The sequence below is a fragment of the Hemicordylus capensis genome, chromosome 6 (assembly GCF_027244095.1).
Source record: "Hemicordylus capensis ecotype Gifberg chromosome 6, rHemCap1.1.pri, whole genome shotgun sequence".
Classification (NCBI taxonomy): Eukaryota; Metazoa; Chordata; class Lepidosauria; order Squamata; family Cordylidae; genus Hemicordylus; species Hemicordylus capensis.
The window spans coordinates 159,923,391-159,940,324 of NC_069662.1; the positions used below are offsets into that span (position 1 = coordinate 159,923,391).

Consider the following 16,934-nt stretch of genomic DNA (forward strand, 5'->3'; position numbering starts at 1 on the left):
TCCCACATTGTTAACTCAAAATTAAGGTTGTTGGTAGGACAATGCTTTTCAGGACCCTGAGCCACTTTTTGCACATTGGAACCTGCAAAGGTCCCATTTTGAGCACCACAAAGTGTCTAGAAAAAGATACAATTTCACCAATTCTCTTTTTATCAGCTGGGCTGCAAATTCTTAAAAACAAATGTGCAGAAAGAGCAGATTTCCACTGGATCCCTGTTGAGGGAAGAGCAATGTGATCAAAAGTATTCCGCAGGTAGGTGTGAGACACTGTTGTGTAGTAGCTGTGACTCTGATTAAACATTGGGGCAACCTCTAGTGTCAAAAGGGGCCTGTCTGGGTTTTTGCTGTTTGTAGTCACTCTTCAGCTTCCCGAAGTGTGAAATTTTTTTGGCTCTTCCAATGTTACACGAGCCCTTTCCATACTCTTTCAAGCAAGGCTTTGTTTGTGCAGACCACTCCAGCAGCCTGATGGGCTGTGATTTTGGAAAACTAGATGAACATTTTCTAAACTCCCTGAAAAATGGCACGGAATTGGGCTTTTCAATAGGCACAAGTAAGCTGGAGGGGGATTTATGTAGTTTGTTGCGGAAATGTAATAGGCACTGTCCAATAAGTGCCTGTGTGTCAAGGCTACAATAGGTAGGATGGTTGTCTTCAGCCCATTTTCTCTTGCTGCAACTGGGGCATATGAGCTACCAATGATGCCTGGAGTTAGAAGAGGAACAGAGAGAAGACGCTGCTCTGTCAGCCAAATGAGTGCAAAAGGCCATGTTTCTAGCACATATACCAAGCCTGGCCAGTTCAGAGCCTTCATGCTGTCTATCAACCACAGGGACTGATCCTGCCCACCCTCTCCCCTTTTGCATCTGAACAAAGCTCTGAAATCTGACCACCCACTAGCACTGCCTTGGATGGCTCACTAGCCTGATAAGGTCCAAGCCACAGGGACAGAGAGAATCTACACAACAGTCTTAACTGCAATGGTTACAGCTGCAAAGGCTAGAAAGTGCCTTCATTGGCTTGGGATTTCTGTACCCCAGTGGCCAACTTCTCATTAATCAAAGCATCACTGCTAAATTCAACTGAACCAAGCATGACTTCTTGGTTGCATTTATCCACGTGCCAAATGCAAACAGATGTGGAGAGATGATCTCAGTGGCTTCCCCACAATTGTAGAACTCCGTTTCCTGCCAGAGATTCCCCAGAACTTGAAGGCAAAAAGCAAATTCAGTTTGCTATGGGGATGAGAGCTGGTCTTATGGCAGTGAGCATGAATTGTCCCCTTTGCTAAGCATGGTCTGCTTGGGTTTGCATTTGGATGGGAGACTACATGTGAGCACTGTAAGATATTCCCCTAAGGTGGGTAGTCAATGTGCGGCTCTCCAGAAGTTGCTGAACTACAGCTCCCATTAGCCCCAGCTGTAATAAATTGTAGCTAGCGCAGGAGATGGCAATAGTAAACCACTCCTGTATTCTACCAAAGAAAACCACATGGCTCTGTGGTCACCTTTAGGGCTGATGGGAGTTGTCATTCATCAGCATCTGCCTATCCCTGCCTTAGGGCACGAGGCCATAGGTCAGTGGTAGAGCATCTGCTTTACATGCAGGAGGTCCCAGGTTCAATCCTTGGACGCATCTCCAGGTAAGGCTGGGAGAGATTCCTGCCTGAAACCTTGGAGAGCTGCTGCCAGGCAGTGCGGACAATACTGAGCTAGATGGATCAATGGTCCGACGTGATACAAGGCAGCTTCCTGTGTTCCAAGTTCAATTTGACATTTTGTTTTTATTGCATATACTTCATTTTTGGCAGCTGCTACAAACCTGGGCCCCTGGGAAGGGGCGAGAGAGAAAATAAATTGCGATGTAAACTCCATGTGACACACAAATGAGTGCAACAAAGTCCGGACATATTTTTAAACATGAAAAGCAGCCTCAGGTGGGAGTGATTTTGAGCAAAGGAGTGAAGGTGTGTGCAGAAGGAATAATGTTTCTCACTGGTTTGTTTGGTTTTTTTGCTCAGAATTGGCCCCTCCCATGCAGTGTTCCCTCTAACAGTGGATCCCAGATGTTGTTGGCTGCAACTCCCATAATTCCCAGCCAAAGGCCACCACAGCTGAGGATGCCAGGAGTTGAAGTCAACAAGATCTGGAATTCCCTGCTGGAGGAAATGGAGCTCCCAAGTTGTTTTTTCTCCCTGCAGGTTTCCATGCATGGATTTACAAGGGTAAATGTGCATTTGGAACCTGGATGAAAAGGAACTGCAGAGGACAGTTTTGAGTGAAAAATTACCATGGGGTTGAGCATCCTCACTGCTCATCTATTCAAAAGTGGGTCACACCAAAGGATGAGGCCATAGCTCAGTGGCAGAGTACATTTCTTGCCTGCAGAAGGCCCCAAGTTCATCTCCAAGTTGGGTTGGGTGAAACTCTTGCTTGCCTGAAACTGCAGGGGAACTGCTGCCCATCAGTGTTAACAGTGCTAACCTAGATGGACCAATGGTCTGACTCAGCCCAAGGCAGCTTCATGGGTTCTTTGCCTAAGGCTAGCACAGCAATGACTCTAGCACAAGGATTCTCAACAGTTGGGCCCCTAGATGTTATTGGACTTCAACTCCCATAATCCCCAGCCAAAAGCCACTGGGCCTTTAAAAAAGTCCAATAACATCTGGAGACCCAACACTGAGAATCCCTGCTCTAGCAAGCCAGAAATTGCCAGTTCGAATCCCTGCTGGTGTTTCCCAGACTATGGAAAACTCCTATCTATATTGGGCAGCAGTGATATTGGAAGATACTGAAAGGCATCATCTCATATTGTGCAGGAGATGACAATGGTAAACCCCTCCTGTATTCTACCAAAGAAGGGCTCTGTGGTTGTCAGGAGTGGACACCGACTCCTGGATACTTTACCTTACCTTACTTTTCATTAAAAAGACAACCAGCACTGGGGTTTATTTGCATGAAGTATAGAGTTTGGCCCCATTAAATCTCTCAATCCCCAACAACTCAGAGTGCTCGGAGCTGAAGAGCGTACTTGGGGGGTGTTCAATGGATCCTGCACAATTTGGTAAATGTCCACCACTTTAGAAGGTCTATAGGGAGAAAACAGGGGCTGTCCTGAGGTAACTGGAGCAGTTGGACACACGGCCCGGCACACACTTTCCCACACACGGCCGGGCACTCTCAGAAGTGTGGGATCTTGAATCGCACCCTTGTTTTGTGGCAGTTCGTTCACGCACACATAGTACTTATGCACAAGGCGCATTTAAAAGCAAAAGGGCGCACGCGCTCCCCAACCCGAGCGCACCATTGTCAGGTAGCCCTGAACCGCTGCCGCTCCCTTTCTGAGCGCGCCCTCCTCGGTGGCCAACGCGGGTCTGACACTGTGACATGTCTGAATTGGCCCTCAAGGAGCGGGACGCACACGGGGAGAAGCGCTCAACCCGAGCCTCACAAGCGCCTTTCCAGCCGCTCCTCCTCCCTCTCCCTCTCCGGAGCCGCTGGCTGGCTTCCCTTCGCGCTCCCGCCTCCTCCCGGGTCCTGCCCCCTCGTGCGCCTTGACGAGCAGCCGCCTTCCTCCAGTCAACTGCTAAGCCTCCTCTCTAAGACCCTTCCCTGGTCCCGCCTCTTTCCCCCTCCCTCTCCCCCTTCTCTTTGTATCAAACATCCGGGTTTCCCTCGCTGTTTTGTATACAGAGAGAATTATCTCTCCATCTGTATGTGTGTGTCTCTCTCTCTCTATGCGCGCGTGCGTGTGTGTATATATATATATCTATATCTCCGTATATATGTATATATTCGTCTATATACACAGCTGAGCACGCACGCTCTGCCTCTTGGCCCCCTCCTCTTCTCAAGTCGGCTTTTCCCATTTTAGAAGCCATTTTGGACTCAGTTCAGATTTTTGGGGAGGGGGCGCGCGGCGGGGGGGCGGGTTGTGGCAGTGCGCGCGCATGGATGGATGGATGTTCATGGCAATTGCAGCCTCAGCCTCTCCTGCTCTGAGTGGCGCGCGCGCTGCCAGCCCTCTCCTCAAGCGCCAAAGCGATGCCTCACAGCGGACTTCGCTACCCGCCAGCCCTCAGCACCATTCCTAGCGCCCCTAGCAGCCGCCGCCGCCGCCGCCACCAACACCACCACCTCCACAGCGGCTCCTCTCGCGCGCTCTCTCTCAGCACCGCCGCCGCCGCAGCCGCTCAGCTCTCGCCTCCTCTACCCGCTCCACCACAGCCTCTGCCTTGGATGCTTGGTCGGTTCACAGTGCAAAGTTTGCTCCGCCGCTGCCGCTCCTCTGAGAGAGAGATTGCTGGACTTCGTGTGTGTTTCTGTGCATGTGTGCGCGCGCGCGCCTGCGCGTGTGAACGAGGCAGCCCTTATTTAATAGATGTTTCGGTTTGAATTGAGAAAATAATTCTGCGAGGGGTTTATGTCGTGCAGCCTCCCCTTCGTTGTCTTCGCCGCTCGCCGCCGCCGCTGTTGGTGCTGGTGAAGAGGCGGAGAACGGACTGCTTTGAGGAGGGGTCGCTTGGTGGGGGCTTCCGCGCCTCTCTCTTCTAGTAGCCCGGCGAGGAAACTCTTGGCCAGCTCTCTCCCTTGGGGGAGCTGCAAACGTGCGCCCCGGAACCGGACTGGAACAGATCCACCTGTCTTAAGGATTTTCTCTCTCCCTTAATCACCTTTCTAGGACTTGGATACATTGTTGGAAACTGTGAAGGATTTACTCTCCGATTTTTTTTTTTAAAGGAACCTTTCTATTTTTCAAAGTCTCTCTATATTTTTGATTTCCGCCTCTTTTTCGCTCCCCCTTCAAATATCCCGTTTATTTCCAGCCCTCCTCTTGCTGGGGGAGTAAACAAGAGCCACGAGGAGATAAGGGAAATATGATGGTTTCGTGGTTAACTTTCGCCTTCCTTTGGGGGACTTTCTGTGCACGTAAGTAGCAAACAAACAAAAAAAGTTTTCCTGGTCACCTAAATTCAAAATTCTGCTTCGAAAGGATGAAATCTTTGTCCGGTTCCCTTTGAATGGAAAGGAGACATATTCTCAAAAACGCTGGATCTGGGGAAAACATAAAGAGTTAATTCGGTTACCTTTTTTTTTTTTTTTAAAGGGGGAAGAGCAAAACAACAAAACTTCGCATTTGGGTGACTGCTGGTTTCTCGTTCGTTCCTTTCGTCGCATGTTTAATTTCAGCCGAGAAGGTTGGGGCTTAAGTTTGGTAGGATCGGAATGAAATGCGGGGTCTTTTTTCTTTTGAAAAATGGTGTTTGGTTAAATGATGTGTAACTCTGGTTTGGGGAGGAGGCGTGCGTTAGGAAACAAAGATAATAGGTGACATCGGTTGGAAAGGCGGCATTTGGGCAGAGAGCAAAACGTGTTTAGTTTTTCCCTTCTTCGCCTCCACCAGGGCCATGTGTTTTTCACCCCGGGTAACGATAACCACGCTAGGTAGAGAGAACTCTCTTTACCCAGGATGGAAACACATGGCATTCCCGGGCCTTCGGGTTTTTTTTTTTTTACGGCGCCTTCTACTCAGGACGGTTGTGTTTGGTTTCAAACGTGAGCCCTCGGTTGTGGCTGCCCGTTAGGTTTCCTCTTGCTTGGCAGTTCTTCGGGACCGATTTTGTCCAAAACTTTATAAAAAGCACGTTGAAAGCTGACGTTCAAAGGTTATCATCCGTGCTTAAGCCTCTCCCTTTCCCTAACTGTTTCTAAAACGTTAGTAAGAAGGTGCTGTGGGCTGGCTTTGTGCTGGCGTTGCTCTGATGATTGTGTGACCTTAAGTCTGTTGCAACATTGGAACGGAACTAATTGCGAAAGACTGGGGGGTTTAGGTTTTTTGGGGGGGAAAGGGGAGAGCGACTCTCCAAGCGCTCGTCCCGCGGCGAGCCCTTTAAACTTCCGCCCTAGTCCCGGGCGTCTCTTTCTCCTTTCCTTACAAGCCTCCGCCGCCAACCAGCATGTCACGGTGGAAGTTACAAATGTAAACAACTGGAGGGAAGGAGTCGGGCTGGGGAAAGGCCCCGCCACAAAGTGGCTCTCCCCGAAGGAATCTTCTATCAATCTATTTCTTTTATTTGGCTGCTGTTGGGCGACCGGGCGTGTGCTTTGATTTCCCTTTTGTTAGGGGTGCACCTTCATTTACATTCGGAGCAGCCTGAACGGTGTCTGGCTTCTTAATTTGCTCCCCCTTGGGGGGAGGGGAAGGAAACGAGGGCTCGCAATAAATGTGTGGGGGGGGGGCGGGGGCAGATGCGTATTGTCGTGCGGTGCAATGGTTACTTCAGCCCAAGGCAGGAACTTTTGTGCCCGACTCTCTTTTTCTTCATTGTTATGGAAATATTGCCTGCTTCTGCCATCACACTGATTCACTGTAAATCTGCTCTTCTCGCCCTCCCCCCCCCTTGGAGGAGGAGGTAATGGTGGGTTTGGAGGTGGGAAGGGAGGGGTGCGATCGCCCTTCCTTTCCTTCCTTTCTCTCGGATCTGCCGGCCAGAGCCATTGCTGGGAGGCAAGCGTTGTTGCTTTTGTTGTGCACCGTTCCCTCCACCTCCTTGTTTTGATGACTTTAGGAGATGGGGGGCGGGGTCTGGGGAGCGGCGCGGGGGGTGGGATCGCACCCTTTGGGGGATTGGAGGAACGTGGGCGGCGGTTGCCGATAGCCTATACGAAAACGCGGCGCACACAACGCGCGGCGCGCGCGCGCACACACACACCCCACAACACAACACAACACAAATCTCGTGGCCACGGAATAATAATAACAGGCGCTGATGTAACTGCCCGGCCCCATAGCATGGCGTGGAGGGATTGATGGGGATATCTTAACGCAGCAGAGCGCGATTCGCCCTCAGCTCTAGTGCCACACCACGAAGGCGCCCCAGGATTTTTTTGTCCTTCTCCTGCCTGGGAAAGGGGTGACTTTTAGAAATATTTTCGTGGCACACGTAGCGGCAGTTCTGCCCCCCCCCCCGCAAGTTGTTTTCTTTCCACATTTCCCTCTTCTCCCCCGCCAAAGCCTCCAGCACAAAGCCTCTCTCTTTATTTCGTGCTCTTGTTTAGTTCTTGTGCAGAACTTGTCCCTGTGTATCCATGACCGAGCACGAGGAGACGGGAGCATATTTTTGGCTTGGGGTGTGTGTGTCTATGTGTGTGTGTTGTATACTAAGATCACAGTAACAGCAAAGGCTGCTCGATTTAAATGGGATGCAGCTGTTCCTCCTTCTTTTCTTTTTCTTTTTGACACTATGTAGCTTGAGATGAAGGGAACTGAAGTCGCTCCTTTCTTAATCTTCTTTGGGGTTGCATTTAAATAGTATATAGGCAGGGAGAGGTGAAGCAAGAAAAACACACCCCCTCCACACACACACTATACACATTTCTTCTTGAAATATCCCATCTGTCCCAGCATCCTATAATTTTTCTCTTTTGCAAAAACCAATGTTTCTCTTTCTTTGTAGGTTTGTTTTGGAATGTGCTTGGAAATGCCGGGGAGGGGTTAAAACCAGCAAAGCAGAAGGCGCTGGTGGTGGCAGCAGCGTCTGCTGCTTAGCTGGTGTTTCTTTGTTCAGGGCATCCATTATATATTCACTGTCACTGCCTTCTTTCTTTCTCCCTTTTTCTTCTTCTTCTTCTTTGTATTGTAAACAATGGTTTTTTAAAAAACCCTTAATATTTGTTCGCGATCAAAGCAAGCTGGCATTTGTCTAAGTGATAGTGCATTTGCATAGATCTTTGTCTGGTTCAGTGCAGGGTTTGTGAGTGATCATATTTCCATGGGAGTTTGTATTTCTGGAAGAAGCAGGGTGACTTGGGACAACAATGTCAGGTGTGTGTGTGTGTGTGTGTGTGTGTGTATACATGCTTTCAGCACCACCGATCATGCATGCCTATAATCCCAAACTGTTCTGCTTGCTGGAAGTAAGATTTGTATAAAAGGGCTATTTGGGGGCAGTTTTTCCCCTGCCCCCCTTGTGATTCTGTTTAGCTTGTGTTGCTTACTCAGATAAAATGGCTTAAAAACAACACCATGACCTGCTTTTTGGAACAATGTGAAACAATGCACACCTTTGCTCTCATATTGGTCAGAATGAAAGTTGCCTTTTAGAAACACCCTCCACTCCCACCCCAGGCAGTTTGCTTGGAGGGTACATAAAACAGACGTGCTTATATTTTCTTTTTTGGAAATGTAATTTTGAGGAGGAAAACACACAGGTCACGTGAATTGTGAGAATCTTCTGAGGACAGACAATCACATTGGAGAGAGAATTCTGCCGTTTGCGCTTTTATGAATGGCCTCAGTTGGATTTTTATGTGGTTATTGTTTTGTAACACAGCCTTCTTGTAGCTTTCTAGAAATGCTCATTCAGGAAAATGCAGTAACGCTCTAAGGTATTGATGGGAAGTCGTAGCTCTGTTGCATTGGTCAGAAGGCACTGGGTGTGTGTTTAGGTGTTTTTAGTATGTGAGAAAAAGTGGGCTGTTTAACAACAACTTGACTTCAGCTGGATGCAGACGGATAATTTCTAGCAGCACCTTGGCTAACAGTAGTGAAACAAGACAGACAGTTGGTTTTCTTTTTCTTTTTTAAAAATAGCTGTTGTGTACTTTAGTTTTTGGAGTATCTGAAGATTTGTTGATGAAAACATTATGTTCGTTTTTAGTGTTTTGTTTGTAAATTTTCCTGCAGCCCAAATGTTCAGAAATTGTGTTCATCCTTTTTCTCACAGAGACAAAGATGATATGGATGATATGAAATGGGTTTCTGTTGTATTTTGAATACCCCGGGTGAAGTCTTGCAAAACTTCACTGTACGCATGTATATATGCATGTGTGTGTGCACATACATGCTTCACCCCACAGCTGTGAGTTGAATTCCAAACAGATCAGTCTAAGTCTACTCTTTCCCAGCGCCCTGCATATTTATCCTCTTGCGGTTGAGAAAAGGAATGAGACCAGTTTCATTAGCTTGCTAATTAAACACAATGAAGTGCTGTGCCAAGGTTAATGGTGCTGGTCTTTAAAAACACAAAACTCTTGAACTAGTGTCCGGGATCCTATTAACAAAAATCTATTGTTAGATATAGATTATGCCACTCTAAATATCAGAACACTTGACTAGTGGCTGTGCTTAGATTGAGGGGCGGTTTATGCGCACATAATATTAAGGCTACAATCCCAAGTATAGTACTATGGAAGAAGTCCCAGCAGGGAAGTAACTTGCCTAGGGACCAAGAGGTTGCCAGTTCGAATCCCTGCTGGGAACACCTATATCAGGCAGCAGCGATATAGGAAGATGCTGAGAGGCATAATTTCATCTGTCGTGGGAGATGGCAATTCTACCAAAGAAAACCACATGGCTTTATAGGCGCCTGGACCTGATGCCGATTCGACGGCACAACTTTACCTTTAAACATACATAGGATGAGTGCTACAACTTAGATTTAGAGCATGTTGTTTCCCAGATCATGACAATAGTAACTTAGGTGGCTTTAAAAAGGACTAACTTAGCCCTTAACTTAAATTGTTTAAAAATAATTAGACAACTTCATGGAAAACAGGTTTGCCGTTGGCCATGATCGTTGTGGAATCTCTGTGGTCTGAGTTACATGCTCAGCATTTAGAACAATGATCTTCACAGTTTTTCAAGTGTGGGCCACTTCAGCAACCCACCCACCCCGAAAGTTCATTGTGAGAGCCATTTCCCCCTGTGCTGACCATTGTGAGCATTGTCAGGGCTCCTTTAAGAGAAACAGAGCCCTCTGGAGCCTCAGCATCATCTTAGAAGATGTGCATGGTTTGCTGGGAAATGTAGTCCTTCCCAGCGCTTTCCCTGTAGAGCTCTATGGAGAAAGCACTGGGAAGGACTACCCTTTCAGTGCTCCATTCACACCTTCCAAGATGGTTCTGGGGCTTGACAGGGTTCCATTTCCTTTGGAGGAGCCACACCAGGACTAGGAAAACTGCTGCATTGTGTGGTGCGCGGGGGAGCTGTGTGGAGTATTTGGGTTCAGCTAAAGCTTTGCACGGGCCTAATAAATGATTAGTCGGGGACTGCAGTTATCGTTGGTGGAGTCTGCCGTTGGCTCTTGGCCTTGCAATGGAGAACACTGGTGTAGAAGTTTCCAGGTTAAATTTCTGGCATCTCCGGTGAAAAGATCAGGGAGCACGGCTGGGAAGCATCAACTGCCTGAGTGACTGGAGAGCTGCTGTCAATTAGAGTGAACAGTAATGGGCTCGATAGACCAATCGTCTGACTCCAGTATAAAGTGGCTTTTCCCACTGGTGTGTTTCCCAGATGATGGGAAACTCCTATATCAGGCAGCAGCGATATAGGAAGATGCTGAAAGGCATCAGCTCATACAGCACTGGGAGAAAGCAGTGGCAAACCCCTCCTGTATTCTACCAAGAAAACCACATTGGCTCTGTGGTCTCCAGGAGTCAAAACCGACTGGACGGTACAACCTTTCTTTCCCCCTCCCTTATTTGTTTACTTTGTGCTTTGCTTGTGAGCTTTCAGAGACCTGCTGTTGGAAACAGAATGCTTTGGTTTGACTTAGCCCGGAACTTCTTCTGTTACTATTCCTTTGCTTTATTAATCTTTACAAATGTTGCTATTTGAAATAAGTCACTAATGTTCCCATTTTGTAGCTGTGGCAGGGCGGTGGAGGGGGGCGGCCTACAAAATTATTTGGAAACACACAGGGACATATTGTTGTGCTTCAGTTCCAAAAATTACTAATAACGTCTGCAATGAACTTTCTTAACTCTGGGTTAGGCATGCTAGATTGTGATTACCTTAATCGCTCCATGAGGAAGTATACTAGTGAACTTAGAGGGTAGTGGAAGTTGTCTGAATTGTGTGAAATGAATGCTTTTTGTGCCAATGATGGAGAGCTTTCTGTCTTGTTATGGAAATGTGTCTTCTTCAGTTGAAAAGCCTGCCTCTCTCCCACCTACTTACCTCTTTAGGAGACCAGGAGAGCTGGTCTTGTAGTAGCAAGCATGAATTGCCACATTTGCTAAGCAGGGTCCACCCTGGTTGCATTTGAATGGAAGTCTCCATGTGAGCACTGTAAGATATTCCCCTTAGGGGAATGGGGCTGCTCTGGGAAGAGCATCTATATGCTTGCATGCAGAAGGTCCAAGTTCCCTCCCTGGCAGCATCTCCAAGATAGGGCTGAGAGAGACTCCTGACTGTAACCTTGGAGAAGCTGCTGTCAGTCTGTGTAGACAATACTGAGCTAGATGGACCAATAGTCCTACTTGGTATATGGCAGCTTCCTATCTTCCTGTAGTGTGTAGGGGAGTGGAAGGTGGTGGTGGAAACAATAGTTTGTGTTGATGGGTGGGCTGGACCATAAAATGCAGAATACTGCACATGCCACCTCACTCTCTCCCATAAATAGAAAACTGGCATTTCTTCCATTTCTGTATTGTATTTGGATCTCTGTCTCATTCTTATCCCAGAGGATCATGTTTAGAGCATATACTCCATGCACACCCACCCCAAAACAGGGCAGTTTCAGCAATATAGCAAAAGCTGCAAGCACCATATATGACTCATTCTGAAATAATATGTCCTATGTGTTTCGAGCAGCACATTTTGTCAAGGGCAGAAAAAGACCTTGACACATGTGCAGCTCTCTATAAAAAAATAATCCTGTGGCACATTAAAAATGAAACTGTTTCTTTTGACATAATTTTTCATGGACTAGAGCTCACATCTTCAGATGCAAGACTAACACGGTGAACCCTCTGGAATTAAGATACTTGAATAATGTCTCAGTATTCTAACTGAAGAAATGCCCTGTGGCGGGCCTTTGAGTGAAGGAAGGTTATGACACTGTGAGCTTAGGACAAACATGTGTTGCGCAATGCTAACTGGGCCAAGAGGCACCTTTTGAAGTGTCGGTTCTCTTATATTTAGAGAGGGGAGAGCAACTGTCCTTATTCAGTCCCAGCCGCAGTATGCCTCCAATCACTGTTGGTGATGTTTCCTCTCTCTCTCTCTCTCTTTGTGTGTGTGTGTGTGTGTGTTTGAGTGTGTGTGAGGGAGAGATATGTAAAAGCAGAATATAACTATTCCTCCTCCTCCTCCTCCACATATGGTAGAAGTACATGTGCCATGGGATTGCTAATGTAGGAATGAGAAAACAGGTGTTGTCGTGTGACATGGGAACATAGGAAGCTTTCTTTTATTGAGTCATACCATTGGTCCATCTAGATAGTATTGTCTGCACCAGGGAGTCTCCACGTTGCTTCCCCAGATGTTATCGGACTTCAGCTCCCATAATCCCTAACTGAAGGCCACTGGGGATGGGGATTATGGGAGTTGAAGTCCAATAACATCTGGGGACCCAACATTGAGAACCCCTGGTCTACACTGACCGGCAGAGGCTCTCCAAGGTTTCAGGCTATTATCAATAAGTTAATATAATAAAAATAATGATGCTAATGCTAATATAATAATAGGTTTTCCCCAGCCCTCTCTGGAGATGTCGGGGATTGAAGCTGGGACCTTCTGCAAGCAAAGCAGATGCTCTACTGCTGAGCTGTAGCCCCAACATGTGAAGTTTAGTTCCAGTCTAGCTTTATTGATTCACATATTTAACTTCTATCCTGCTTTTCAGTCTAGAAGGATTCCCAAGGCAGCTTACATATAATAATACAATTATATTGGTCCCAGTGTTCCCTCCAAGACGTGTGCATGTGTGCACACTCACACATTTTTAAATGTCTGCTCAGTTAATTTTAGATCCCGCTCAGGTTGAATCAGGAAGGTCCTACTCTGAATGCACATGTGCGCACACACTGCCTTGCTACATCCACTCAAAACAAAACTCATTCCACACACAGATGAAAAGAATTAGAGAGAACACTGAATGGGCCTGCTCTCTACCCCAGCTTCTGACCCACAGAGTTCCTATAAGTTGATATTCCCCAGTGCTCAATTCTCATTAGGGTGTTTGTGGATGTTCTGACACCTTTCATTCCTTCTAGCTGTTTCCACTGTTGGTAATCAGGTGGTCATTTACCTGCTGTGCGTTCCTTGCTGCAGGCATTCTCAAATGTGAGTCCCCAGATGTTGGGCTACAATTCTCACCATGCTTGGCAGTGTTCCCTCTAACAGGGGTTCCCAGATGTTGTTGACTACAACTCTCAGCATCCCCAACTGCAATGGCCTTTGGCTGGGGATTATGGGAGTTGTAGTGAACAACATCTGGGAATTCCTGTTAGAGGGAACACTGATGCCCAGCCACAATGGTCTTTGTAGTCCATGGGACCCATGTCTGAGAACACTTGCCTTGCTGCCTCAAAGGCTCACCCTGTATTAAAACGATTCCTGCTATTTGAGCAAAGAGGCACCCTTTTAAAGTGGCGACTCTCTTATATTTAGCCAGAGGAGAGCTACTGTCGCTATCCAACTCCAGCAGAGCATCTCTCCAGTAGTTGTTGCTGGTGACTACCTTATGTTTCTTTTTAGACCGAGACCTTTGGGACAGGGAACCATCTTATTTATTTTTCTATGTAAACCGCTTTTGAGAATTTTTGATTGTTCAAAGTCGTATGTAAATACCATTGTTCATAACAATAGTGATTATTTTTATTTTCCTGGACTGTATCTCATTTTACTGCAAGAGAAGGACTGCATGTTTGAGTCCTCTTGAGGGGGACAAGATTCATACTCTGAACAAACGAACAACCACCAAACATTTTCAGGGAGGAGGTTAGGCTGGAACTTCTCACCCTGAGATCTAGTTTTCTATGTACTTGTTAATACAATTGAATGTAATTGACGCTTATTCTGATACAGTGCTCACCAGCTCTTAACCATGGTTTTTAAACTGCAAGTGGACCATGGGATTGTATGTTTCTTCCCTGCATCTTCTCCTTTCTCTGGTGTATATTAGCCCTGCTGGTCTTAACAGTGGTCCCCATCTTAACCTGATCTTAAAGCAGGTAACTAAACCTTAGTTAAAAGAGTATTTGGTACTGATGCAAGTCTTATCCATGGTTTACATGTGGTAAGCCACTGTGAAAGAGAGCATGCTCCCCCCACCCCCCGCCATGGCTCATTCAGGATATTCAATTTGTACAAACCTTGACAACATGAGTCTTGGCCTTACACACTAGAATTCTTAATTTGATGAGAAACAAAGCTTTGGCTGGACTAAGTTGTAATGAAATGTATATAAACAAATCTTCACAAGCCACTTAGAGAAGCCTGTGAAAACTAGGGATTTCCAACCAACAGAGCAAAGGAATACAGACCCAAGAGCCAGCGTGGTGTAGTGGTTAGAGTGCTGGACTAGGACCGGGGAGATCCGAGTTCAAATCCCCATTCAGCCATGAAACTAGCTGGGTGACTCTGGGCCAGTCACTTCTCTCTCAGCCTAACCTACTTCACAAGGTTGTTGTGAAAGAGAAACTCAAGTATGTAGTACACCGCTCTGGGCTCCTTGGAGGACGAGCGGGATATAAATGTAAATAATAATAATATAATGAATTTAATAAGTGAATATCCTAGTCTAGGATCCACATTGGAATTTCTAGGCACTATGGCTCCCTAGCACCTTGATTTGTCAAATCCTGGCTATCCATGGGTTTTCATGATGATCATGTTAACTTTGTTATGAAACAATTTACACACTGACAAATCATCTGCTGTCAATTAAGTTTAAATCCTCTTTGTGAATGGGGTTTTATCTGGGGGAGCCTGGTCTATGATCTGTGGCCTGGTTCAGATATCCGAGGAAACTGGCTGACATCCAGAGCAAGGGTGCACTGGGGCAGTGAGAGAGCCGCTTAACAGAACTTCCCAGCTAATTGCACCAGGGAAGCAGCAAGTCGTGATGCCCTCCTCTTCTCCAGGAAGCCCTCTGTGCTTCTAAGCAACCCTCAGAGACACATTTTTGGATGGCACAGAGGGCTTTCTGGGGAAGAGGAGGTAATCAAAAGTGTCCCTTCCCCAGTGTGCCAGTAGATTCAGCTGGGAAGTGCTGTTAGGTTACTCTCTCACTGCACCAGTGCATACTTACTCTGTATGTCAATCGCTGTGGTTGAATCATGGCTTAGCTTTGAGCTTGCATATTCTCCTTTCCCTTTTTCGTGAGGGGGAGGAAGTCTTCAGCTTTTGGCGATGGTTTTGAAAAGTGAGAATTTGTTGTGATGTCCGAATTCACCAAATCCCAGCTTGTTCTAACCACAGCTTGCAAACAAACCAGGATATGAAACGGAGATCCCAGTTGCATATCCTGGTATGTTTGCAAACTGTCGTTAGAAAAAACTGGGATTTGCCAGGTCCAGACATCACAACAAATGTTCTAAACCACCAGTGTCCTTCTCTCAGATGCAAAAGTTAACTTGTGATCATCATGCAAAACCACGATTAAGCCAGGGTTTGACAAATCAAGGGGCTAGGAAGCCATCGTGCTTAGAAATTTAAATGTGGTACCTAGACTATGATATTCACTTGTTTAATTCATATTCTTGGGTTTGTATTCCTGTGCTCTTTTGGTTGGAAACCGCCCTGAGCCATTTTGGAAGGGCGGTATACAAATCAAATAAATAAAATAAAAATAAAAATAAATAAATAAATCCCTTGTTTTGACAGGCTTCCTCTGCCCCGAGCTGCTCATATAGCTGGGGGATAAATGGCTATGGGGACTAATCTATTACCCTCTTTGGCAGTAACCAGCTCAGTTGCCAAGAACTAAGAGCGGTTTTCATGTGTGATTCTAGTGGCAAAGCTCTGCTCATCCAAATGGCATATTTGTGCAAACCCTGTAATGCACGAGATTGCAGGTCCTTTTTCATCAGGTAGAAAACTGTGAATGGAGATCCCCCCCCAATGGTCCTGTGGTAGCAAGCATGACTTGTCCCCATAGCTAAGCAGGGTCTGCCCTGGTTGCATATGAATGGGAGACTTGGTGTGTGAGCACTGCGAGATATTCCCCTCAGGGGATGAAGCCACTCTGGGAAGAGCAGAAGGTTTCAAGTTCCCTCTCTGGCTTCTCCAAGATAGGACAAGATTTTTTTAAAAAAAATTTTAGGACAAGATTTTTTTAATTGAACCAACAAACTACCAAAGCATACAGTACATTGCCAAAGCACAATTATATACAAAGTGGTTGTTTTGTACATGATATATCTACAAAGATTTACACACAAGGATTTGGAAACCCACAAGGTTATGAAGTATATGTAGGTAGTACTGTAACTCGGGGGTGGGGGATTTCAAGGCATATCAGGTAATCGGGGGTGGTGGTGGTTATGTCCGACGTTCATTTCCACAATTTGTCCCATTGCTGTTTAGAAGAGATACTCTTGTCTGCTGAGAGAGATTCCTGCCTGTAACCTTGGAGAAGCCGCTGCCAGTCTGTGAAGACAATACTGAGCTAGATAGACCAATGGCCTGACTCAGTATATGGCAGCTTCCTATGTTCCTATGTTGAGTGAGTTACTCTAATGTTACATTGCTCTTTTGACTAGATCACTTGCATGAGCAGTTTCTTGGCAAATGTTGATCACCTCCATATCATTGGAACCAACTCAAAGGCAGCAATGTTCTTTAGGGACCTGTGTCCACTGTTAGTTCAGCCTCTTACTCTACTGCTATTTTGAGTTTTTAATGGGGGACTTGCTGGGTAGGGATGAACCCAGACTGGTCCGGAGGGGGAGGGTGTACTTTCCCCTGCCGGCGCATTCATTTTTGAAAGCTTTTGGGGCGGCAGGATACCACCCTGCTGCCGCTTCCCCCAGTCATCGGCAAAAGGCTTCAAAAAGCCTTTTGTGTGTGTGCACGTCGCGCGCACACGTCACATCTCTGCGACGCGCGCGTGCACGTGACACGGAGATGTGGCGTGCGCACGCACGCACAAAAGGCTTTTTGAAGCCTTTTGCTGACGACTGGGGGAAGGGGCGGCAGGGAGGTAT

The 16,934-nt window shown here is 46.6% G+C and overlaps 1 protein-coding gene across 3 annotated transcripts in view; it reads left to right on the plus strand.

Annotated features, from left to right (window-relative positions):
- Positions 1-3,905: 3,905 nt before the first annotated feature.
- The window catches only part of ACVR2B (activin A receptor type 2B), a 159,212-nt gene continuing 146,183 nt past the window's right edge, over positions 3,906-16,934 (plus strand). For 2 of the 3 annotated variants that reach the window (XR_008309578.1, XM_053260031.1), the window contains exon 1: positions 3,906-4,928. Coding sequence is in view for 2 of the 3 variants with exons in the window: in XM_053260031.1 (XP_053116006.1) it covers positions 4,877-4,928 (52 nt within the window). In the remaining variant the exon portion in view is untranslated. Of the gene's footprint in view, positions 4,929-5,106; positions 5,198-16,934 lie in introns of those variants that run through there. The other variant, XM_053260032.1, reaches the window with a different exon arrangement.